Source organism: Mercenaria mercenaria, chromosome 13, assembly GCF_021730395.1.
Source record: "Mercenaria mercenaria strain notata chromosome 13, MADL_Memer_1, whole genome shotgun sequence".
NCBI lineage: Eukaryota > Metazoa > Mollusca > Bivalvia > Venerida > Veneridae > Mercenaria > Mercenaria mercenaria.
Window position 1 is genome coordinate 32,092,734 of NC_069373.1, and position 26,833 is coordinate 32,119,566.

Here is a 26,833-nt window from a genome sequence, read left to right on the forward strand (position 1 = left end):
ACTCTGTAGTTATATTTTATAAAAGATGATAACAAAACATGTCAACCATACTGGCATTTATTCTGGCAGCAGTTGAGGTGGAGAATCAGTGCCATTTTGTTTCCCTACTTTTGATCATTTTTTGCACATAATACAAATAGCTTAATCATTGAAATAGACTGGGAATATTAATGCCACTATATCCCCAACAAGTAGTTTGTGTTCAGACCCTGTGTTTTGTTCACAAGAGTTAACTCCTGAGGCTTTTCAAATTTTGTATAATTATGTCCCTTTTCTTCTCAAAACACTTGATAATTAGAGCCAAGACTGATGAAGTCAGAATATATAACAGAATTATTTTTTGAAAAAAAAGAGAAAAGATTATCTAGTTGGTAGCCAGACTACCCAACAAGTAGCATTTAGGTCCAAGTCATTGATGCATAACAGGAAAGATTCTACCCAAACCTGCACCCCACCCCCATCCCGCCACCACCAGTCCTCAAAGACTGTGATTTGTATTGGTCTTCCTTCTGTAACCTTGTCTTGTATGTTTTGCATTATTTGGATTTTTTTGCTTTGCTTTCAGTCGCGTATAGTCCGTAATGTAAACCCCACCTTTATCTGGGTGTTAAAACGAGATGTAATTGATTACCGGTTCCTGACAAAAGATCAGATGGTCAACCATTACTGCAAGGCTGGTTCCTTCACTACTAAGGTTTGTATTGTAGTAGTGTAATGCTTGTATAGTGTCCTTGTTTGATAGAGAGACTCAAAACATTGGAGCCTATTTCTGTATTTTTGAAAGTATAAAAAATTATTTAGGTATTGTTTCATATTTGACATCATGGGAGTGAAATAGCGGCTGCTGTGTCATATTTCAGATATTGCATTTTTCTGACTTTGATGTTGGTGTCATTTTAAGTATAGAAGACATTTGTTGAAATAACTTTGGCCATCTTACCTACTGAAAGAAGAAACTTTGATGTTTGTACACAAAAATGTCTAATGAAAATGAATTTTACACTCGTATCTTTCTGCTTAATTTATTTAGCTAGTTTTATAAAAATGGATCTCACATTTTATTATATGCCCAAAGGGACATAATAAAAATAAATTATTATGTTATGATGCCGGTGTCAGTCTGTCTGTTAGCAATTTCATGTCTGCTCTATAACTCTCGAAATCTTTGAAGGATTTTGTAGAAACTTGACACAAATGTTCACCACATCGAGACGATATGAAGAGCGCATTTTTTTGATGACTCGCTTCAAGGTCAAGGTCACACTTAGGATTTCAAATGTCATATGACTTTGTTTCATGTCCCCGCTGTAACTCTTGAACTGCTTGAACGATTTTTAGCTCATCTGATTTTTTGAAAAAAAATGATGAGTTATTGTCATCACTTGAGCGGTTGTCGGCGTCGGCGTCGGCGTTGCCTGGTTAAGTTTTATGTTTAGGTCAGCTTTTCTCCTAAACTATCAAAGCTATTGCTTTGAAACTTGGAATACTTGTTCACCATCATAAGCTGACCCTGTATAGCAAGAAACATAACTCCATCTTGCTTTTTTCAAGATTTATGGCCCCTTTTGTACTTAGAAAATATCAGATTTCTTGGTTAAGTTTTATGTTTAGGTCAACTTTTCTCCTAAACTATCAAAGCTTTTGCTTTGAAACTTGGAATACTTGTTCACCATCATAAGCAGACCCTGTACATCAAGAAACATAACTCCATCTTGCTTTTTGCAAGAATTATTGCCCCTTTTGGACTTAGAAAATTTGTTTTCTTGGTTAAGTTTTATGTTTAGGTCAGCTTTTATCCTAAACTATCAAAGCTATTCCTTTAAAACTTGCAACACTTGTTCACCATCATAAGCTGACCCTGTACAGCAAGAAACATAACTCCATCCTGCTTTTTGCAAGATTTATGGCCCCTTTTGGACTTAGAAAATATCAGATTTCTTGGTTAAGTTTTATGTTTAGGTCAACTTTTTCTCTTAAACTTTCAAAACTATTGCTTTAAAACTTGCGACTCTTGTTCACCATCATAAGCTGACCCTGTACATCAAGCAACATAACTCCATCCTGCTTTTTGCAATAATTATTGCCCCTTTTGGACTTAGAAAAATCATTTTCTTGGTTGAATATTATGTTTAAGTCAACTTTTCTCATAAACTATCAAAGCTATTGCTTTAAAACTTGCAACAGTTTTTCACCATCATAAGTGGACACTGTACATCAAGAAACATAACTCTATCCTGCTTTTTGCAAGAGTGATGGCCCTTTTTAGACTTAGAAAATCATGGGTAGGACAATATTTCTATTATACAAAAAAAAATCAGATGAGCGTCAGCACCCGCAAGGCGGTGCTCTTGTTAAGAAACTTGGCACAAATGTTCACCACATTGAGATGATGCAGAGTGCATGTTTCGGATGGCTCGCTTCAAGGTCAAGGTCACAGGGGTCAAAGGTTATACCTTCGGGCATATATTGCTCCGCATTGCACTGCTCTTGCTATTTTATTCAATTCTAATAAATTTATATTTGAAAATATATGACACTCTTGTAAGATGTATGTTTTGAATGACTGATCAGTTTCAAGTTTAGAAATTCAGATAATGAATATTGTCACATAGTTCTAACAAAATGTATGTTTTTCATGTAGGTTGGCTTGTGTGTAAATATGCGTCAGGTACCATGGTTTGATGAATCTGATCCTGATGAATTCTACCCTAGATGTTACAGACTTAGTCATGAAGAAGAAAAAGCAGCATTTATAGGTACATCTCATTGAAATGCAGGATTTTTACTGCATAAGTTGACTTGATTTTGAAACAGGAGAAACCTTTCCATGCCTATTATGATATTGTTACTGCTTTAATGTTTTTGAGCACCTAGTGAAATTTATGTGCCATTTTCAAAAAGAGGGGGTATATTTTTTAGCTCATGTTGGTTTTGGCTGATAGACATTTGGTTTTTGATCAATAATTGGAGAATGATTAGATATCAAACATTATAGGATGTTTGTCTGTGTCAGTAGATTATCCCTATTGTTTTGAGAGTTTGTATGTCAAAGTTCAAGGTTGTAGCAGCCTGGAGATCAATGTAGACTGCTTGCATATAGGATGGTTGCATATGTTTTTAATAGATAACTCCTACTGTTCTTGGACATGTTAGGTCAAAGGTATGCTTGCAGTGGCCTGGAGCCTGAAAATGATTTCCTGTCATTAACTGGAGAACATTTGGAGCTACTTAATTGGATGATATCCTGTGATAGGTAGATGACTGTCCACCCACGATTGTTTTTTGGGGTTAATATTTGGTAGAATTTCAAGGTCATAACTTATTTGGGACTGAAAATTATATACCCAGTCACCTCTGACAGGACATCATAAGGGGAATATGTGTTTTACAAACCTTAAATTTTAAATTCAGGGATAGGATAGATAGAAAAGCATTCTTGATCTTCATGTGTTGCTGGAGTCATGCATCTGAGTGAACTTTTGATATATATAGGGGATTGAATTATAGTCGAATATTGGGCATCTTACCTGAATAAGGGGTCATCAAGCTCTGAGTCGAATAACTAAAAGTTTGATCCTATTGACTAAAAGTCATTTTGATCTGAAGCATTTAAACCAAAAATGGTAAATTGCTAGTCACTAAAATACAGTAATATTTAGGAAAAATCTCGCTTTCCTTGCAGATGATTTCAGAATAACGAGTTGTGTTAACATACTTAAGATTGTTACCAACATGTACATGGAGGGTGGAGAATGTAATGAAGAGAGTAGAGATAAGGAAAATATACCTAAAGAAACCACAGAAAATACATTTGAATGTACAAATCCGGAATGCACACGCTCAAGACCCAATCAAACAACAGAAAATTTGTGCGTACATGCGCTACAAAAGAAGGCGGAGGAGGAGCAAAAAAGGAAAGAAAGAGAACTTTTAGCTTCAGGTATATTTTGAAAATTAAACTTTTATGTAAGTAATTGAATCTCTTAAGTTAGTATCCCAAACATGAAGTAATTGTTCTCTTTGTGTCATTGGAGAAGTTCATTTCTTGACTTCTATTCGTGTTTTCTTTGAAGTTTTCTTAATTAATATATCACCTTTGCAAAACTGTTTTGACGATATACATCACATCCCTTCCGATGGTGTCGTATTTCATATTTCAAAAGATGTTTTCATTCAGAGCATGAAAATTCTGTTTCAAAATTATCTGTGTGGACAAGACTTGATACTAGACATTTCAAGTCCTCAAAAAATGATCCTTGTGTTATATATAATGTGGATACAACAGTGTACTATAAAATTTTAAGCACATGAATAAACATTTTTAAATGCCAGATTGATAAATGATTTTATGTATAGTAAAAGCATTAAATTTTACATTAGAGAGTATAATTTGAAAACTTTTACTATTTTTACTTTTTTTGTGAAATATTTTTAATATATAAGCAAAAGGTTATAAACTGTAATATTTTGCGACAGCTCTCATTTTTTTTACCAGCTTTGCCGCAAATTGCAATTTTGTTTATGAAAATATTGTTTTAAAAATTTAGAGAAAGATTAAGTAATATTTTCCCTGTTAAATGCCTATCAAAAACAAAGTCCATGCGTGCTTATGAAAGGTTTTCAATAATTTTGAACAAAACAGATAAACTTACGCAATTTTCATGCTCTTCTTTGTATATATTGTAAAACTTGTGGACATAAGTCGCACAATTTTCACATGATTGTCACATGACCTTGTTTATATAAGATGAGGATGACAAGGGAGAAATGGAAATAGAGTATGATGAAAATGGTGGTAAGTTTTCTACACCTCTGGCTGCCGCATGCATTCAAAAATATGGTGATCGGAAAGTACCGAAAAATAAAAACTAATTTTAAAATGATTAAGATCTGAAAATATTTTTAAAAAAAAATGAATGAGGGAGATTTGAAATATATTTTTCAGAAATTTGATTAAAATTTCTATTGGTGCATGTTTTCACTTCACCATAACTCACAATTTAAATTTTTTGTTAAAAACTAAAGTATATCATTGCTTATATAGCAGTTCAACCTGTTTGTATTTCATCCCCCCCAAACATAGCTGAGTATAATCCATCTATGTTGCCCAATTTTACCAGTTATGATGTGAGCACAGTGTGTTTCAATGATATATGCCTCAAAAGTTTTGCTTTGCAAATTTTCAGCATTTAATTTCTTCTCTCTGACATAAGTTTGTGAAACACCTTTACCATGTTATTAGAAATTGTCCATCTTGAAGTGTGTTAGTTAGACAGTGTAATCCATGTTGTTTTGTTTGATACCAAGATCTTACGTTCATGCTTAACATAGAACTAAATTTGTACTTTTTGTCGAGCTCCCTTGCGGTGAGCTCGATATAGTTGCCACTTTTGGCGGTTCGGTGTATATGCGTGCGTCCGTGGGTGCGTCCATCCGATTTTGTCCGGACCATAACTTTGACATGCATGGACCAATCTTGTTTATATTTGGCATGAATGTTTACCTCAATGAGAAGGCGTGTGATGCGCAAACCTCATATTCCTATCTCAAAGGTCAGGGTCACAGTTGGAGGTCAAAGGTCAAATTGAAGTTTGTCCGGAGCATTTCTTCTTCATGCATGGTGGGATTTTGATGTAACTTGGCATGAATGTTCACCATTATGAGACGGAGTGTCATGCGCAAGAACCAGGACCCTAGGTCCAAGGTCAAGGTCACACTTGACAGCTGGCAGGCTCGACATTCTGCCTGTGGGCATACTTAATATAAACAATCAGGCACATGATTAGGTTATGTACTACCATTACGTTATTCAACTACCATCAATCCAAGATTAAATAACACAGGGTCCCCTTGAAGATAGAATTATTGAAACTTGCGTGAAAGTGTATTGATACTATTGGTTTGTGTATCAGTATAGGACTGATCAAACACAGATAATATATAACTTGACTAGTTTTTTGGTATAATGAAATTTGAGCGCAACTATAAATTGTTGCTTTAAGAAGACCAATAACCATAGCTCTTTTCTAGTATATTGCCTATTAAATGTCTAACACTTACAGACAAGCATTATAGCTCCTGCAGGCATTTATATATGTAATTGTCCAGCAAGGATATAGTAAATTTATCACGCAGGTTTAAAGAATAGTTTCGTAAAAGTTCATTGTCAATTTGGAAAAAAATTTGAAAGTACAAATTTAGAATTTTCATTTCCATTTATATTATATTATATATATATATTTATTTATTTTTTAATGATACAATCATATTGACTCTAATTTGAAATAACAGGATCCCTTTTCCAATTTGACTTGCTACTTATTTGAAAATTGGACGAGATACTGTTTTTAATTGCTCTATAGATTTCTTTTTAATGTTGATCCATTTTTTCTCCAATTACATACTTTTAAATTTTAGAGAATGAATTTAACCGAGTAGTAAAAGGAATGAGTAGATATCTAACAATTGGTGTGTTCCATTCAGCAGTGTGGGATAATCTGGCTTTGACTGAAGTGGAACAGTACTCCTTTTTCTGAACTGCTTAAAGTTACGTAAATGGAACTTTTCTAACCAGGAGTTTTTCTTTTGGCAACTTTTCCAATTGACTCAAATAAAGTATCACGGTTCATGCTTTTTTTGTCTGTTGTTTTAGGTGGAACTAAGAAAGTTCTTGGAAATAAAATGTGATATATTAGATATAAATGTTTATGGAAGGGCATACATGCCATAATGTTATGATGGAAGTCTATGGGAAAACAAGTGATGGTCTATAACAATTCACTAGGCACATCCACTATGTTGTTTCACTGTGTGTGTTTGTCTCAAACTGCTACCCTTCATAATTTCTGACATTTATTTTAAATGTAATTGAGCCTTGCCAGGAGAAAACCAACAAAGTGTGTTTGCGACCAGCATGGATCCAGATCAGCCTGCGCATCTGCGCAGTCTGGTCACAATCTATGCTGTTCGCTTTCAAAGCCTATTGCAAAATTAAACTGTTAGCGAACAGCATGGATCCTGACCAGACTGCGCGGATACACAGGCTGGTCTGGATCTATGCTGATAGCAAATGTACTACTAGTATGTTGGTTTTCTCATGGTGCGGCTCAATTATAACTATTTCTGAAGCATGCTGTCATTTTTGTATTCTTTCAAAACATACCAGCTATTATGTTATGTCACTTCTCTTTTTAGCTTATATTGTTACATTTACCAAACATATTAGTGGCAAGAGGTTATTTTTGTTGTTATTATTTTTCTTTCACATCTTGTATAATTCATGTTTATTGGTTGTATTTTCAGTTTGTTAATATTATGTACATATGTACAAATTGTAGGTCAAATCTTGATTTAAAAAAGTTATGGCAGTTTATTTTGCTTGCTATGTACATACATATGCATACCTGTATATTAGTCTTTATGTTTGATTCATTAAATTGCATTACTATAATCATGTCCCAAGATGGTTTTCAGTTTCAATATTTATACCCGTAATAATTTCAATTTTAGAATAGAAGTTAAATATTCTGTTTAGTTTGTACTTTCAGCTTAAAGCTAGATTAAATGTTCATTTCACCTCTACATAGTAGTCCGTATCAGGCAGACAGAGATTTAATATCTAAAGGCAAGTTTCGTATGAATGTATACTTTATTTCACAGTTGCCAAACCTCCAGATTCTAGTAGGAAAAAGAAGAAAAAGCGTGTTGTAGTTCCCCAGAAATGTCTTGACAGGGCCATGATACAGTGTGAGAAATATCTTACCTTTCGTAACCATGACGATATAGATCAACCTGTTGAGGTGGGTACAAAGAATGCTTTGTGGTTCTACAGTGAAGATATACTTTTAATCAATATGATTTTGCCCATAATATGCAGTTTAAACTTTGATAATAGTAGTTACCAAAGCCCCTTGAAACATGCTAACGAAATGAATAGATTATGTTCACATTTTTTTTAAAAGAAACACATTTTGACTTATGTTGACACTTAACCCTTATCATGTTGGACAGGACTTATTCTGACTTAGCGACTAGTGCAGATCATGAACAGCTTGCACATCCATGCAGTCTGATCAAGATCTGCACTGTTCGATATTCAGTCAGTATCCTTTTAGTAAACACCCCTTTTAACAGTTAATGGTACCATCCAAATTTAAAGATGGACAAGTTCATTATAGAAATTTAGCATGGTAAGTGTTTAATATACACAGAATCACCATCTGTACTCAGATATTAACAAAGTTTGAAAGATAGATTCTATTTATCAACACTTACCAGACCAAGAATTGGACTTTTATGTCTCCAGACCTCACAACATTACATTTACTTTCAGAGAGATGCGTTAACTCCAGCACAGTGGGATGAAATGATAAGCTGGTACTACCAACTTGTACAGTGAGTATTCTTTGGCAAAGAAGCATTTAGAAAAGGGAGATAGACAAAAACTCTCCCACTAAATATTCAAAATAAATGGTAACAAAATCGTAAATAGATTAATTTGTTTCTATGATTATATTGCAGAAACAAAACAGTTTAATTTTTCTTACCGACTAGTTCAGGTGATGTGAAATTATTGCTTCACAGGTAACATTTTTTCATAGATTTTCTTATTCGTTTTTCATAAACTCGAATGTGAAAAATTACCAAAGTCCAATTTATTTTATCTTTTAATGTCTTCCATAAATAGTGGTTATGCTCAAAACAAGGAAAATGTATGCCATGAAGTTTTATGATTTCATAGTTGTAGCCAGTTGATGTGTGTTTGAAATTATCACAGAAAGTTAAGTACACATAATGAATGAACACAAAATGTAACTTACCGATGATGTTTTTTCAGTGATGGAGGTATAATACCTAATGTTCCAGCAAGTATTTTAGGGCAGATTGAAAATATGTTGAACAGAATCAAAGCACTTTGGCCCCAGTTTGACCTTGATGGGGTGAAGAATGTGTGGATTGTCAAGCCAGGTGCTAAATCAAGGGGAAGAGGTAATATAGTAATTTAAGATATGGCTTCTTTATTTGCTTAGTTGTCTTTGTTAGGTAACAGAAGCAAACAAAGTTGTACATTCAACAATTTAGTTCCTAGATTATGGTGAAAGGTCAGAGGCAACTAAGGTTGTACATTCAGCAAGTTCACAGATTGTTGTGAAAGGTCAGAGACAACTAAGGTTGTACATATAACAAGCTCCCAGATTGTGGTGAAAGGTCAGAGGCAACTACAGTTGTACATACAACAAGTTCCCAGATTGTGGTGAAAGGTCAGGGGCAACTAAAGTTATACATTCAACAAGTTCCTAAATTGTGGTGAAAGGCCACCGTTATTACAGGCCTAGGAGAGCTTCTAAAACTACCAACTTTTTACAAACCAGCTGAATGATTTACAAGTATAGAGGAATAGCCTTAGTAAGTTTTGATAGCCCATCAAAGCATGTGGGTAATCATGGAGAACAGTGCCATGGAGGGTAAAAACTAAGATGATAAATACTATGCCCAGAGGCATGGAATAAATAATGATTGGATGGGTGAATGGTGGTTACTTGAATTTAAGTTTCACAACTGTTATATCTACTTAAGCTAAAGGTGTTGATAGACACTACCATTAAAACCCATTCAAATAAAGAAATATAAGTAATGTTTCTCTAGAAACATTTTCTATGAAAATGTTAAAAAAGAACTTGTTTCTTTTATTACAGGTATAACATGCTATGATCGTCTTGAAGACATGCTGAAACTGGTCTCTAGTCAGGTGGTCAGAAAGGACAATAAATATGTCGTCCAAAAATATATGGGTATACACTATGTGTTACACTTGACTTTTCTTACAAATTTAAAGTAATTTGGAGATTTATTTAAATTTTAAACTATTATGTTGATTCTGAATATGAAAGAATGCTTTTAATTTAAATTTCCAAATCAGTATTATGCAATAGTATAAAGTGAACTATGTTAAATGAGCTGTGAAAATTGACTCAATGCCACATATATCTCTATGGTCAGTGTTTAATGTGTTTTAGAGCGTCCTTTACTGATACACAACTGTAAGTTTGATATCCGGCAGTGGTTTCTGGTCACAGATTGGAATCCTCTCACAATCTACTTCTACATGGATAGTTACCTCAGGTCTGTATTGTTGTATTATTTACATTTCTACTACATGCCTATACTAGTTTTTAAGTAATATAGGAAGTACTGTTTCTTTTGTCTTGTTATTTTATCACTTTGTCAACAATTCCTCAAAATCATAGTAAGACCCTGTAATACTATATGAGCCGTGCCATGAGAAAACCAACAAAGTGGCTTTGCGACCAGCATGGATCCAGACCAGCCTGCGCATCCGCGCAGTCTGGTCAGGATCCATGCTGTTCGCTTTTAAAGCCTATTGCAATTAGAGAAATCGTTAGCGAACAGCATGGATCCTGACCAGACTGCGCAGATGCGCAGGCTGGTCTGGATCCATGCTGGTCGCAAAGCCACTATGTTGGTTTTCTTGTGGCGTGGCTCATATGAGTTTATCTTTTATTCTGTTCAAACTTTTATCTTGTGAGCCAGACTGCCCAACCAAAGTACAGGGTCCAAGGTCATAAAATTAAGTTTGGAGACCTGGCTCAGATAGCAGCACTCTCATTGGTGAGGGGCACTCCATGGTTGAGTGGTTAAGGTTGATGACATCAAGTCACTTGCCCCTCATTAATGTGGGTTCGAGCCTCGCTTGGGATGCTGAATTCTTCATGTGAGGATGCCATCCAGCTTGCTTACGGAAGCTCAGTGGTTCTATCCAGATGCCCGCTTGTAATGAAATAATGCATGGTTGGGCACCTTCCTCCATCATCAAAGCTGGAAAGTTGCCATATGACCTATAATTGTGTCGGTGTGACATTAAACCCAACAAAATAAATAGATAAATTCTCATTGGTCAATTTCAAATTTGTGCCCAGAAACAACCAAGCACATGCTGCAATACTGAGACTGGTCTCAAAACTTAGTTATTTGACCTTTGACCCTAGGGTAATAAGCTCAATTCCAGGAATACATGTTTTTCTTCCATGATACCACAAATCTCCAGCCTCTAATCAGAGGTAATATTCAGCACTGGATAGAAATCAGAAAATATAAGTTAACCCCTAACATGCTGGACAGATTGTTTCTGCCTCTGCGACCAGTGCAGATCATGATCAGCCTGCACATCTGTGCAGTCTAATCATGACCTGCACTGTTTGCCATTCAGTCTGTCTCATTTTGGTATGCACCCCTTTTAACAGCTAATGGTTCTGTCCAAATTGAAAGATGGACAAGTTCATGATACGAATACAGCAGGGTAAGGGTTAAAGGCAAAATGTAATGTAAAAGCCAATTTTGATATTGAGAGATGTTGTGATTTCAGGTTTTGTTCCCAGCAATTTACACTGGAGGATTATGATGAAGCAATTCACCTGTCAAACAATGCTATACAGAAACATTATAAAAATGGTCCACGATCTAAAGAACTGCCAGAAGAGAATATGTGGACACATGAACAGTTCAAAGATTATATCAAGTAAGTAGTACTTGAAAATTATTCAGTACTTATTTAAGTCCAGTTATCAAGCAAAAAGTTGATTAAAAATGCTGATGCTATTATTTTGCTTGGTTGCGTTCTATGCTTCCGAAGGATCTTTTCACAGATTTTATTAACTGTCACAGTGGCAGTCTTGTGCCGTGTGGCGGCTGTAAAGAATCTTTACATACTTGGACTCGGTGTTGTTATATTTTCTGGTCTTTTGGATCATTGAGTACATGTTCTATGATAAAATTCCAAGCAAGCCAGTGCTAGGGTGTGTGAGAGGTGTTGCACATTTCATTACCTCTCGTAAGCAGAATCAAGCTGAGTCTGCTATCATGTTACTTGGTTGCGTTCTATGCTTCCAAAGGATCTTTTCACAGATTTTGTTGTAAATAATCTTCGTATTTTATGGCAAGTATAACATACGCCTTTCTTTGATATTCATCGCAACAGAGTACAATTCTGTCATGTGTTAGTGTTGAACAACTTAAACAGTAGAGGCTGGCATTAGGCTAGTTGTTATATTAATGAGCCGCACCATGAGAAAACCAACATAGTGCATTAGCGACCAGCATGGATCCAGACCAGCCTGCGCATCCGGTTTCTCTAATTGCAGTAGGGTTTGTAAGCGAATAGCATGGATTCTGACCAGACTGCGCAGATGCGCAGGCTGGTCTGGATCCATGCTGGTCGCAAATGCACTATGTTGGTTTTCTCATGGCGAGGCTTATATTTATCTGCAGAGGTCAGAAGATGCCAAATCATTGGGATGAGCTGATCTATCCTGGAATGAAAAAAGCAATCATCTGTTCTCTACTCTCTACACAAGATCTTGTAGAGTACAGAAAGGTTTGTCATTTCATTTACATTGATAATTCTCCAAAGATGTAGCATGATACATCACTAAGAACAGTAACATAAATGCTTTTAGGAAATACATTTACATACATTACTATAAATAGTAACAAAACTGCATAGCACAGAATCCTGTAATCCATGCGAAATATTAAAGGGGCATTATAAGTGGAAGCAGGCATTATAACAGATTATTGGCCCGCCGGGGATGAGTGAGATCACTTTTGCTGTCATCTTACCCCATGTTGTTGCAATAAAAATTTTAACATCAATATATTATATGATTAACTGATTAAAAAAAACTTGAGTAATTTTTATTATGTTTAGGTATATAATAGGGAATTGATCCTACTGATTTTGTCAGATCTCTCTTTTTTTTTTTTTTTAACTAAATGTGCTTTAGACAACCTTTTATCATATCATGTGTATAGAAGTGTGCCAAATTTACACTGAGGACTATTTTTTCAGTCTTCATTTGAGTTATATGGTGCTGACTTTATGCTGACAGAGGATTATAGACCATGGTTGATAGAGATCAACTCGAGCCCAAGCATGGAAAGTAGTACAGACATCACTTCCCGTCTCTGTAATAATGTCCTAGAGGATACACTCAAAGGTTTGATTTAGCATCTTATTGCCATTTTATTATAGGCAGGGTATATATAAATCTGGTTTAATATATAATTATATATGTATGCTTCTGTACAGGAAAATTTAATCAACACTGTGGGACTGTAAATATAAATGCAGTAAAACTTGGTGTCTCAAACTTGCTTATAAGTCATAAAATTCCGACTGTCTATCAAAATGCATTCTTTAGGTATGTTTTTTCAGTCTTTTTAAGTCAAATACGACACGCTGTGACATTGGTTTTTCAAACTGAATTTGAAGCCTGGTCAGTCAAATACCTATGTATTAACATTTTGAACTGCTTAAGTTAAAAACTTTAAAGGAGAAGAATTCTATAAGACTTGTCTTTCATTCTTATCCTTTTCTGTTTTGCTTTCATCACAGTATGACATATGTACCAATATATGCACTCTATTTTGGGAATAAATATGTTTAAACTAAAAAACTAAAGTTAAAAAACTCATTACAGACACAAAGGTATGGTCATGCCTTTAGAAATATCAAACAAAAACTGAGAAGTATGTTTCAAATTTCTCAGTAATCTCAAAATGCATATGAAATGTATGTCAAGTTTACATGTATACAAAACTATGGCAACACATTTAGCAAAAAAGTCTGCACCAATTATTGTCTTGGTTATCTCAAAGAAAAACAGGAGCTTTAAATTTGAGATACCAAGTGTCTGCTGTATCTAAAAAATGTTTTAAGTTAAAGAAGAGGATATCAAGGGGATTGTATCACATAGAATTAACTATATTGTGCTTCTTCCAGCCCTTGTTTGTTAACTATGATTTTTACAGATTGTAAATCACTTTCCTAAGAGACTATTTAGAAATATTTCATATAATTATGTCTATTAATAAACACTAAATTCTGCCTTTGGAATTATTCTTGCCTTTCCTTGTTTTATTCTATGCATTTATTTGACGTTATCATTTTATAGTCAGGTTCAAATTTATAAAGCAAACCTTTTTTAACAGAGTTAAATTACAGAAAACATTATTCTTTGTAGTACCGTATCTGTGGTTTAGAGGTTATGAACTTTGATCTTATATAGACTTGGCTTACAGTGGTTTGAAATTGCCTTTGAAATAAACACTTGCATTTGATAACACAGCAGAGTTACGTTTTCGCTTTCATATTTCAGTGGTGCTGGACAGAAAATGGGATAGAAACTGTGATATAGGACGATTTGAGTTGGCTTACAAGCAGCCTTTAGTGACTGTACCACCTTACATTGGAATAAATCTTTGTGCTGAGGGCGGGACAATAAAAAAGCCAAGTTGGATGAATGTAAAGAAAAACATTGATTCTGATGCTGCGTTTTCTCCCAGAAAAGAAAAGCAGGTGATATTTAGTGACAAACTCACTGGCAACAGTGTTGATCCTGTCAGTAAGACGGCAGGAAATTTGCGGCGACCTCACAGTGAAAGTAATCAGGAGGAGCATAGTAATTCTAAACCAAGCAATTCAGCTCCTGTGAAAAAATCTGTTAGCAGAGATAATAATGAGTCACATACACACGTGAAAAAGAAATCGCACGTGCAGAAGTCTCCGAAGATTGTGAACAATTTAAGTGCAAATCAAAGTAATAGTAACACAAGTGTATCTGCTGATAAATCAGCAAGTGATAGTGCTAGTGTACATAGTCATCATCATTTAGAGCATAGTCGCCAGTCGGAGCATAGTCGTCACTCAGAGCATGGTCGCCACTCGCAGCAGGGACGTAACTCGGAACAGGGACGCCACTCTGTGCTTGCTCGTGCAGATCCTGATACAGTGTTAGATGAAAAAAGTTCAGAGCGAGGAGCAAATATTTCTTCCCCACCTTCCCCGGTGCTCGCCCCAAAAACGTCAATGTTTGGATCTGGTGCTGTTCCCACAACAAGCTATTTTTCCAATTTACCATCAAAGAAAATTGTGTCAAGAACTTCTGTATCAACAAACTATACTATTCCTCCCTCAGATAACAGAGATCGTCCTGCTTTAAGTGTAAACAATGTGGAAACAACTGATCTGAAGACACTTAAAGCTCAAGCCAAAGGTAATGTTAATAATCCACTCTCTCTTGTTAACAGCAGCACACAAACACAAGAACTTCTTAGTGAATATTACAATATAGATGCTTTTCCTACACAGCCCCGCAGACCAAAAAGGCGACAGTTGGGCGTTCCGAGACAGCAGAATGGTCAACCACGGAGCAGTAGTAGAGCTAGAAGGCCTGAAGTTACGATTAAATTTCCAAAAGTCCCTTATGCCAGTATAAATGTCACTTTCAACCCAGATGAGGAGAAAAGCCCAAAATTTAGATATTTCAATCTGACCCGATCAACAGAAGACCTGTATCGTCCTGGTCCAGGTTCTGCCACGTTTCCTATCGAGAATTATTAGAACCACTTGATGGAAACTGAGAGAAACTGGACTTGTAATGTTGATTAGGTCAGAATGTTAACAAGGTCGGGATGGTGCTGTTGAGGTTAGAGTGAATGAATATATTTTATATGCAAGATGGGTAATTGGAAATAAACAGGGCTGTTAGGCAATCTCAAATATTTATTTTTAAAATGTGTGTATTGATACTGAAGCATTTTTAAATTCCTTAAATTAAAGAAAATTATAATTTGTCATATTTTTTGCTGGCTTTACAACACAATTTTGATAGGGAAATTGCTGATCTATAACAATATGTGCTGTGGTTGATAAAAAAAAGTTATACATCTATAGATAAAAGTTTTGTTAGACAGAAGACCTTTTTTCTCCAGGCTTTTTCTCCTCTTCTGTTTGTCGAAACTGAAATTTGTACTGATATAGTTGTAGATTGTGCATTTAATTGTACATATTTATTATTTTGCTGGTTGATATATATTTTTATTTTTACCTTGATTTATATTTTTATATGATAGATAGTGTAAATAGCAAATTTATTTTTTATCATATTTCGTTTTACCAGATTTTATTTATACACCAGAGTTTATATATTTATAGTTTTATAGTTTTATATTTTCTGCCAGGATTGGACATTTAAGATTTATAAATAACCGGTTGTGTTTATGACAGATATGTTTCTGGCATTTGACGGTAAATATTATAAATAGAAACATTTGCACTGTTTGACAGCATGATTATTTCCTATATATAGAGTAGTTTATATTACCACCATGTTATCAGACCTTTATGTATACAATGTATGGCAATATTATCATTTGCACATAAGACAGACATGGATTATGGAATATTTTCAGGCATTTACTGATATTTTACAATCATCAATACGTAATGGCAGCAACAACTAATGCAAAGATCAAAACAAAATTTTGTTCTTTGCTAAGGAGAATTTGGATTTTTAAATCAAAGTGATATTTAGAGTGTAAAGGATTTATCAACTTCTGTTGGGTTTTTGAAATTTTACGATAATTGATCAGTTTCACAGGTGCTTTATAGAAATCTCTTGGATTGCTAGTTAATGTTTTGCCTTTTTAAAAGTTTTTGTTAAATGAACCGCACCATGAGAAAACCAACATGCTGTTCGCTAACGTAACTGTTTCTTTAATTGCAATAGGCTTTGAAAGCGAACAGCATGGATCCTGACCAGACTGCTCGGATGCGCAGGCTGGTCTGGATCCATGCTGGTTGCAAAGCCACTATGTTGGTTTTCTCTTGGCACGGCTCAAATGTTAAAGCTTGTGTGAAGATTGTGACGATTTACCTCAGTTGTTAAGTTTTGTATTTATTTGTTAACAAGTCATATTTCAATCGGAACTCATTTTGTCACACATTGCATGAGATCATTATCAGGTACAGGGTAGTTTATCAGCTGGGAGCAGAGTGACCGCACAACATCATGGGGGCATTTCACGGGTAGGCACTGAATTTGGTTTGGCATTTCATTTTATGGGATATTACAATGCTATATGTGCAAGGCTTGTGTTACTGTCCAGTACTCAATGTGAAAGAGGATTTTTAGTGTGACAGCTCAGCTACTGCTCTCTCTTAACAATGGTGTTGTTGAATGCAGAATCAATGCTTCGCATGTAACATTTTTGAAAATTCTTGCCACACTATCTTTAAATAGCATTTCAAACACTTGTTTTAAATAGTAGGATGAAGAAATTAGGACCGATGGATTTTACTGTTTGAATTTAGAACTTGAAAAGTTCAATTGCATGATTGACGAACACATGTGTAAAACAGGTTTTAGACAGCCAAGGGCAGTGCTGCAGTGATGTGTATATTAAACAACATATCATTGTTGCAAAAATTCATAAGATTTTAAAATAGCTCGAAGTACCGAGTGTATTTTATTTTCAATTTGTCATTGCCAAAGTTATAGTTAAAAATCCCATCCTAGTAGCATACTAGAGAAAAGAGAATAACATTTTCATTTTAATCATCACTTCTTTAATTGGCATTTTCATTGATGTCATCCTATATTGTGTGTTTGTTTGCTGTGGTTTGGCCATTTGATTAGCAGTGTGTGTTGCTCTACTGCTGCCACTGTCTGTTCACACATATAGGGGAGGTAACTATAGATAAACAGAAATATTCAAACTTGAGTACATTTTTCTTACATTGATTCTAAATTATATGTTTTGATTTAAAGCCATCTGTTGCATAAATGTACAGAGAAAAAAATGCGTAGAGAGCAACTAAGACATTAAGGCACTAATTTCATATTGATTTTATGTATTATTAGTTTTTCAGTTTTTTATGTCAAAAAATAGGATTTGTTGCATATAAAAATAGTGTCACATGTTGTTAATAATTAGCTTTTATGTCAGTTATCAAATCAACGTTGTTTCCATAGTAACTATTTATATTTTAAAGGCCGACGGCGACGCAAGAGGTACCGGCTAGGTCGAAGCTTACCTGTTTACCCATCAGGGCCAACTGAGCCTGTAAAACTGCATTTCTCAAAAGGAACTACTGCGGCCCCTTCTCCGTACATGATGGTTCAAAAACTACCTGTTATAAAGGTCCATATTATAAACGAGGGGCAATGATGGGCTTTTATATAACAAATTTAGGTAGAAAGGTACTGAACAATTTATACAAAGCATGTCTAAAACTACCCCACCCATCCTCACCTTTAGTTTTGCATGATTTGGAAAAGAAGATAACAGCTAGATCTTTACAAAATTATACTGAAAGTATGTGATAACTGTTTATCCTACTAACTTAGTATGCTCTTTAGTTCCTGTATCAACATCTTACGAAAGTACATTTTAAGAGTATTGAATACCTAATGATTATATAGTAAATAACCATTCCCTATATATGGCAAGAAATAGCTAACAGGAGAGCCGCTGAGGGAAAGAGGCAGACTTTCTGTGCGTAGATATTTATATTGACTGTTGAACACTGGATTGATTTGCTTTAGTACCAGGTCTTGTACATACATTTTTAGAAGGCAAAAAAAAAATCATTTTAGGCCTACATACATAATAATTCATTGTTGAATATTTAGTGGTGATTTTTTTGGATCGTCGGATTATCAAAAATATGTACATCCTTACCAGAAATAACTTCATGTACTATATATAGATTTAGATTTCCTTTCATATTGATTCCCAGAAAATAATGAAACCGTCCTAAAAGGTAACCTGCACTTTCAAAATAGAGCTTTTGTCAAACAACGAACACATATTTTGTCGTTCCTAAGGTTAATGTTAATACTTTAATCCAAATTAACACAGGCATAATAGTACTTTAAATGTGTAAAATTGACATGCTTTGTGTAAAATATGTTGTATGTGTGAACAGCTAACAGCTTTGTTAGGGCGCCTGCTTTGTTGCTGGTTTTGTAAACATGTAATGGCATTGTTAAGGTGCATGCTTTGTTAAACTGTAACATGAGCCGCACCATGAGAAAACCAACATAGTGCGTTTGCGACTAGCATGGATCCAGACCAGCCTGCACATCCACGCAGTCTGGTCAGGATCCATGCTGTTCACTTTCAAAGCCTATTGCAATCGGAGAAACCATTAGTGAACAGCATGGATCCTGACCAGACTGCGCGGATGTGCAGGCTGGTCTGGATCAATGCTGGTCGCAAACGCACTATGTTGGTTTTCTCATGGTGCGGCTCACATACTTTTATTGGTGTTGGGAAGAATATAGACATAATAAGAATACATACTGTGCATGCAGGTCTATGGTGAAACAATGTTAAGATATTCTATTTTGGTAGAAGAGATCGATTTCGCACTTTCTTTAATGCCTTTTGTTCACTTTGATTATTTTTATGTTTATTTTCCAAATTGCAAATATGGCTCCCTTTTTATGAAAATCCAAACTTAGCAAATTTTATGTAGTTCAGTACTTCTTTGAAGTATATGGATCATCGCCAGGGAACTGGTTTTGTCCTGTGTTTGCTGGAGATTTTAACACACTGCCAACAGTTGCAACTGTAGCTGAAAAAAAAAACCCATAACTGTGACACATTGATTCAGTTTACAGCTTCATTTTTCACTTTATATAAATTTAGATTATGACCAGTTTTTGTACATTTACATTAAAGACTGCTGCACAGATTGTGTTTGGCATCAATGCTTCGTATATATGGCATATGAATTTGCAGGTGCTGGCTTCAAAACACACGTTTATGTTGTTACTATAGACACTGTTTCCAGTATTACCATACACATTCTGTAGACAAATAGTAAGAGCTTGCCAATGGGTTCATACTCATAACTTATTGTCAGATTGTAGCTATCTTCTTTTTTAGCTCATCTGATTTTTTGAAAAAAAATGATGAGTTATTGTCATCACTTGAGCGGTTGTCGGCGTCGGCGTCGGCGTCGGCGTCTGCGTCGGCGTTGCCTGGTTAAGTTTTATGTTTAGGTCAGCTTTTCTCCTAAACTATCAAAGCTATTGCTTTGAAACTTGGAATACTTGTTCACCATCATAAGCTGACCCTGTATAGCAAGAAACATAACTCCATCTTGCTTTTTGCAAGATTTATGGCCCCTTTTGTACTTAGAAAATATCAGATTTCTTGGTTAAGTTTTATGTTTAGGTCAACTTTTCTCCCAAACTGTCAAAGCTATTGCTTTGAAACTTGGAATACTTGTTCACCATCATAAGCTGACCCTGTACAGCAAGAAACATAACTCCATCTTGCTTTTTGCAAGATTTATTGCCCCTTTTGGACTTAGAAAATCAGTTTTCTTGGTTAAGTTTTATGTTTAGGTCAGCTTTTATCCTAAACTATCAAAGGTATTGCTTTAAAACTTGCAACACTTGTTCACCATCATAAGTTGACCCTGTACAGCAAGAAACATAACTCCATCCTGCTTTTTGCAAGATTTATGGCCCCTTTTGGACTTAGAAAATATCAGATTTCTTGGTTAAGTTTTATGTTTAGGTCAACTTTTTTTCATAAACTATCAAAGCTATTGCTTTGAAACTTGCAACACTTGTTCACCATCATAAGCTGACCTGACAGCAAGCAGCGTAACTCCATCCTGATTTTTGCAATAATTATTGCCCCTTTTGGACTTAGAAAATCATTTCTTGGTTAAGTATTATGTTTAAGTCAACTTTTCTCATAAACTATCAAAGCTATTGCTTTAAAACTTGCAACAGTTTTTCACCATCATAAGTGGACACTGTACATCAAGAAACATAACTCTATCCTGCTTTTTGCAAGAATGATGGCCCTTTTTAGACTTAGAAAATCATGGGTAGGACAATATTTCTATTACACAAAAAAAATCAGATGAGCGTCAGCACCCGCAAGGCGGTGCTCTTGTTCATCATTATGCCCCCCGTTCAAAAAGGAGGGGTATATTGTTTCGCTGATGTCAGTTGGTATGTTTGACGGTCTGTCAGTCGGTCCATAGACCAGTCGGTTTCGGGATGAGAACTCAAAAATACTTGGGCCTAGGATCATGAAAGTTGATAGGGAGGCTAGTCATGACCAGCAGATGACCGCTATGGATTTTGAGATCAGTAGGTCAAAGGTCAAGGTCAAAGTGACCCAGAACAGTTCAACCATTTCCGGACGCTAACTTGAGAACGCTTGGGCCTAGATTCACGAAACTTAATAGGGAGGTTGATCATGACCAGTAGATGACCTCCTATTGATTTTGAGGTCAGTAGCTCAAAGGTTAAGTTCATAGTGACCCGGAACAGTTTCCAGATGATAACTTGAAAAATAAAATAGATTCCAGATAATATCTCAAGAATGCTTTGGCCTAGGATCTTCCAACTTGACATTCTGTTCCTTGTGCAGTTACTGAATGCATCAAGAGGGGCATTTCATGTTCTACGAGCTCTTGTTTCACATCTAAATCTGTTACTTAAATGGATGTTTTATGATCATCCTAGCCGCGGCCTAGTAAACAGGATAGATACTTCATGTAAACTTTCATTATTAGATGCATTATTGGATATTAAAGCATTACATCTTTGGAGAAGACAGTTTTCAGTAGAGAGACTGATCTGTTAATTGCGTCTTTTGTGCGTTTATCCTAATTTTATTTTTTCTGAATATCCTTTGCTCAGTCTTGAGAAATAGAAAACATGTCTTGAACTTTTACCTTCAAAGGCTACATTTTATCTTATTATATTGAATTTCCCTGCCCAACAGTTCTTAATCAAAATGTGTTTAAAATAAGACCTATATGATTTTTACTTTGAAAATCATAGAAACTTTCACACTGAAACATGTTGAGCCTGTTTTTGTTGTTTTAAGATACCAGGCTTTTTTTTTTATAATGTTATAGCATTAAACAAATTATTAACATAATATTCATACATACACTTTGTAGACTGGTATCGAAGAACATCTAGTTTTTATCTCTCGATGAAAATCTTTTCTTTTTGGGTTATGAGAAGAATGAATTTTTCAATATATTTATTTATGCTTTTATCATCTTGTTGTACTATGGACTGTTATGTTATAGTTGTTTGACATAACTCGGGCTATTTTCCTGTGTTATGAGTGATAATGCTGGTGAGAGGGGATAAGATATTGTGTCACACATGATTGTGGGCCCTTTTTATGGATCTGGTTTTGACTTACACTCAGACTGGTTTCTGATAATATCAGTTAGTTAGTTTTGAAAAGGTTTTGGGAATTTCTAGATTTTATTAGATTAGATTTTTCTAACTTTATTTTTATGCCTCCCTTCGATGAAGAGGGGGGTATATGGCTTTGCACCCATCGGGCGCGTCTGTCTGTTGATAGAGTGAATGGTTTCCGCGCAATAGCTTGAGAACCACTTGTACCAGAACCTTCAAACTTGGTAGCATGAATAGGCTTATGAAGTAGATGACCGCTGTAGTTTTAGGGGTCAATAAGTCAAGGGTCAAGATCACAGGGGCCTGAACCTTGAAAACGGTTTCCACCCAGTAACTTGAGAACCACTTAATCCAGAACCTTTAGACTTGATAGCATGATTGGGCCTATGAAGTGGATGACCTCTTTTGTTTTTGGGTTCAATTGTTAAAAGGTTAAGATCACAGGGGTCTGAACCTCAAAAACAGTTGCCGCTCTGACAATACCTTGAGAATCACTTGACCAAGAACATTCAAACATTATAGCATGATTATAAGCTTATGAATTAGATGACCCATATTGTTTTTGGGGTCAGTGAGTGAAAGGTCAAGGTCACATGGATCTGAACCGGAACCACTTGACCTAATATCTGCAAACTTGATAGCATTATTGGGCTTAATGGACTACATGAACCCTAATGTTGTGTTGGTTAGTAGGTCATTGTCATAGTGAATATGGAACTGAAAATGGGACAACCCATCATGGGCGCATATGTGTTTAACAAACAGCTCTTGTTTAACAAAATGTGTAGGACAATAACCATAAAACATGAAATGTACTGTGTACATTGTTGTGAGGTGAATGTTTCAGACTGCTCCCAAGTTCTTATCACATCCATGAGCCGTGCCATGAGAAAACCAACATAGTGGGTTTGCGACCAGCATGGATCCAGACCAGCCTGCGCATCCCCGCAGTCTGGTCAGGATCCATGCTGTTCGCTTTTAAAGCCTATTGGAATTGGAGAAATTGTTAGCGAACAGCATGGATCCTGACCAGACTGCGCGGATGCGCAGGCTGGTCTGGATCCATGCTGGTGGCAAACCCACTATGTTGGTTTTCTCATGGCGCAGCTCCCATAGAATATAAGTATATGTTTATTCTTTTATTTAATTAACCTTGTATCATGCATAAGGATGTATTAAAACCTTGGAATCAGTCTGTACAAATGTAATTGCTTATACATGTATATAGACATGCTGCTTTCTGTATTGTGATACCAACATAATTAGTGGGTAGTAAGTAGTGTTAGCCTCATTTCTGTTTTAAAATCCTACTGCCGAGTATTAAGATATTCGTATATTTTGACAATTAACTGTTTATATAAGTAAGGTTTTCAGATAATTTTATTTAAACAAATCACCTGAAGCATTGTTATGGTCATATTTTATTTTTAAAATAGCACTGTATTATACAAAACTAAAGGTGCTTTATAGTTAACAGAGGCCCCCAAAAAAAGATAGTAGTAGCATTATATTAATAGAAACTGACATAAATAGGAGATTTAGACACAGTTGCTGAATTAAATACCCTGTGTAAATACAGTAGCTGTTGTATTTAACATTTCAGGTCCGCCCGGGTTGGCTCACAAGCTCTTTTATATAGGTACTTGGCTTTATAATCAATGATCCCAAATTAACCTTCTGCTGTACACCTTAGAAGCAAACTGATAGGAATTGTTACATTGACTTGAAACCGTAGTAGAGTTTCCTTTTATTATGTACTTCAGTTTCCATTAAACATTGGAGAATGATTTTGATTGGTATTAATTCTTTTTCAAATATACTAAAGCTTGTTTAAAAGGTAATTTTGTCATAAGGGAAGAAACATGCCTGGTTGCAGCAGTCATTACAGATTTCTTCCTAAGACTGAAGCTTCAGGTCGTCAAAGTTTAAACAGTGTATTTATTTTTCCTATCATTTTGCATGGAATAAAGGGCTGTAACTAGGAATTTCACAAAAAAAGAAAGTAGATCTGTTAAAGGAACTACTTCTTGTTGCAGAAACATTAGCTGTAACATTTTTGTTGCAAAAATGAAATTATGGCTAAAATTAACATAGTTACAGCCCCAACAATTACTGTAATATTTACTTGTGTTAAACCATAACGTAGTTGCTTAACTTAACTTAATCTTTATTCACAGAATATATCACAATTGTAGAAATGCTTTACTATAACTTTCATGTTTAACCATAAAAAAATCCTTTGCAACCCCAGTTTTTAATGAAGCTCAAGAAGGGGGTTATTAAAGGTTTTTTATATTTTATGTGTATTAGTGTGTCTTGCATGTTAGTTAAGATACATGTATTGTAACTTTTATACATTGAAGAATAATAATATATTTCATTCAGACAAGTTACTAGATATGTGAGATAGCCTGTTTTACTTGCATAGAAATATTTTGGCTGATTCTTTTGAGTCCATTTTAGATAGTTTTTTTTTTTTTCAGAAAGTGTTGTCACATGTAGAAAATTTCATCTTAAAACAAACAGTAATGATAAATGAGCCGCACCATGAGAAAACCAACATATTGCATTTGCGCTGTCTGGTCAGGATCCATGCTGTTCGCTTTCAAAGCCTGTTGCAATTAGAGAAGCCGTTAGCAAACAGTTTCGATCCTGACCAGACTGCTCGAATGCGCAGGCTGGTCTGGATCCATGCTGTTGGCAAATGCACTATGTTGGATTTCTCATGGCGTTTAATGCTGCAGGTTTGATGCATCAGTTATCTGTGGATTCGAGTTTGACAAGCTACTGCAAAATGCTGTAATGATATTCTTCAAACATTTTTTGGAATTCTGTCGTTTCGCTGTAAAATCTATTTTTGACCCGCAGATAAAATTGTTAATTCTAGCTGCAGTTGAAACCATGTTTGTATATGTATACTTTTTGTTTGTATTGTTTTCTTCATAAAGTATGTTATATGTCTGCATACATGTGCAAAATGTTTACTATCTAATTTCTCTTTTCACTTTCAAGTTCCTCAGTTTGTGTTCTTATTTTAATCTCAAAAGCATGTATCAGTATTCTGTTAATAAATCTAACAAGAACTTATAATTATGCCATATCTTACACTTTTTGATAAAATTTCAAATGTGTGCTGTCTTCGGTATCAAGTAAATCAGTAATGTTGAAATCTGACTTTGTGCTAAACCCCCAGATTTCGTAGCCATATGACAAAAGTTGACATAGTGTGTCAAATACAGAAGTATTTCATTCTATCAGCAGATGAAATAATACAGGAATATTTCATTCTATCAGCAGGTGAAATCTTAGATTTATGAAGGAAAGTTAAAAGTTACAGTCTTGAATATATGAAACACCCCAAGAAGTAAATCTACTTTATTAAGATCTCTAGGTTACAGCTGTTAGGTAGATATTTTGCATGACTTATTTTATACATCTATATATATATATTTATATATATAATACTACCTAAACCATGTTTTACGTTTCAGGCAAGTCATATCCTCAAGGTAATAAGACAAAGCTGCCGGCACCCCTTTCGTTAATACAGAACTACTCCTTAACTAAAAGCATGAACAATCAGACATACATGAAAGAACTACGTCAGAGGCTTAAAATGGCCACACTGAGCCTAAAGTTTCACCATGCTTATCAGTAGATCCTATATTTTGTAGGTTCAGAGAGATTTTGTTTAGATGTAGATGTTTTATTCAATCCTTCCTTTATAGATGTTCTTCATAGATATTTTTTTGTTCGGAAGGCTTTTGTTTTTTAGAAGTTTTTGTGCTAAAATCTTAAGCTCATTAGAGCTTTTTTCTGTTCATTTTTTATACAAAATCTTTCATGTTTCAAGTTTCTGTTCTCTTTATTTGATTATAATATAGAAAATTAAACAAAAGTCATGCCTAGTACCCAGATTTTCAAAATTAAAATTTCATTTTGTTAAATCAACAGAAATGTTACGATTTTTGGAACTGATTAAGAATTAAAATTGTACAATTTATGACCTGGAAGCTACTACAGACATTAATTAAAAAGGTTTTATTGTTATCTAAATAATTGTAAGATGATGGATGTGCAACCTTAATTGAGCCATGCCATGAGAAAACCAACATAGTGGCTTTGCGACCAGCATGGATCCAGACCAGCCTGCGCATCCGCACAGTCTGGTCAGGATCCATGCTGTTCCCTTACAGTTTCTCTAATTGCAATAGGGTTTGAAAACGAACAGCATGGATCCTGACCAGACTACGTGGATGCGCAGGCTGGTCTGGATCCATGCTGGTCACAAAGCCACTATGTTGGTTTTCTCATGGCATGGCTCATTTATTTTATGGCTATACCTATCTAAAATTGATACTTGCTTTTGACTGTTATTTTTGTTTCTGTTCCTCTACATGCTTTGTGTTGCCTTACTGTTACAGGCTTATGTTCCCTGAAAGAGCTTCATTGTTTAACCTTTGCTTTTTGTACCCATGTAAATCTGTGTGCCAAATTTCAGCTGTTTTATTTTGTCTTACAGACAGTTATTGTGCTTTTTGTTAAAACAGAGTTTCACTTAATTTTAGCTTTTCTATTATACTATTTTTCTTTGGATTTGAATCCTTTACAAGACTGCAAAAAATGCAAGTGAAGTTCTTCACTATTTATGTAGTGAGGCGAATTAAGCAGAAATAGCTTGTGTCATGAAATTGATATAACTATAAAGTTTTGATATTTTATTAAATGTAGTTCTTGGACTATTAGAACTTACCTGCTGTCTAGTTATTTGACCTGAATGG

At 35.1% G+C, this 26,833-nt stretch overlaps 1 protein-coding gene across 11 annotated transcripts in view; it reads left to right on the top strand.

The window, feature by feature from the left end:
• Positions 1-26,833, top strand: part of LOC123528992 (tubulin monoglycylase TTLL3-like) — a 72,830-nt gene that overhangs the window by 37,750 nt on the left and 8,247 nt on the right. For 5 of the 11 annotated variants that reach the window (XR_008366718.1, XM_045309128.2, XM_053521462.1 and 2 more), the window contains 15 exons: positions 566-694; positions 2,642-2,756; positions 3,683-3,940; positions 4,748-4,795; positions 7,660-7,799; positions 8,333-8,394; positions 8,837-8,988; positions 9,696-9,791; positions 10,017-10,122; positions 11,384-11,536; positions 12,286-12,391; positions 12,866-13,013; positions 14,175-15,071; positions 16,085-16,105; positions 25,544-25,561. Coding sequence is in view for 10 of the 11 variants with exons in the window: in XM_045309128.2 (XP_045165063.2) it covers positions 566-694; positions 2,642-2,756; positions 3,683-3,940; positions 4,748-4,795; positions 7,660-7,799; positions 8,333-8,394; positions 8,837-8,988; positions 9,696-9,791; positions 10,017-10,122; positions 11,384-11,536; positions 12,286-12,391; positions 12,866-13,013; positions 14,175-15,071; positions 16,085-16,105; positions 25,544-25,561 (2,449 nt within the window). In the remaining variant the exon portion in view is untranslated. Of the gene's footprint in view, positions 1-565; positions 695-2,641; positions 2,757-3,682; positions 3,941-4,747; positions 4,796-7,659; positions 7,800-8,332; positions 8,395-8,836; positions 8,989-9,695; positions 9,792-10,016; positions 10,123-11,383; positions 11,537-12,285; positions 12,392-12,865; positions 13,014-14,174; positions 15,072-16,084; positions 16,106-17,851; positions 18,001-23,655; positions 23,692-25,543; positions 25,562-26,833 lie in introns of all 11 variants that reach the window. The other 6 variants (XM_045309134.2, XM_045309133.2, XM_045309135.2 and 3 more) reach the window with 6 other exon arrangements.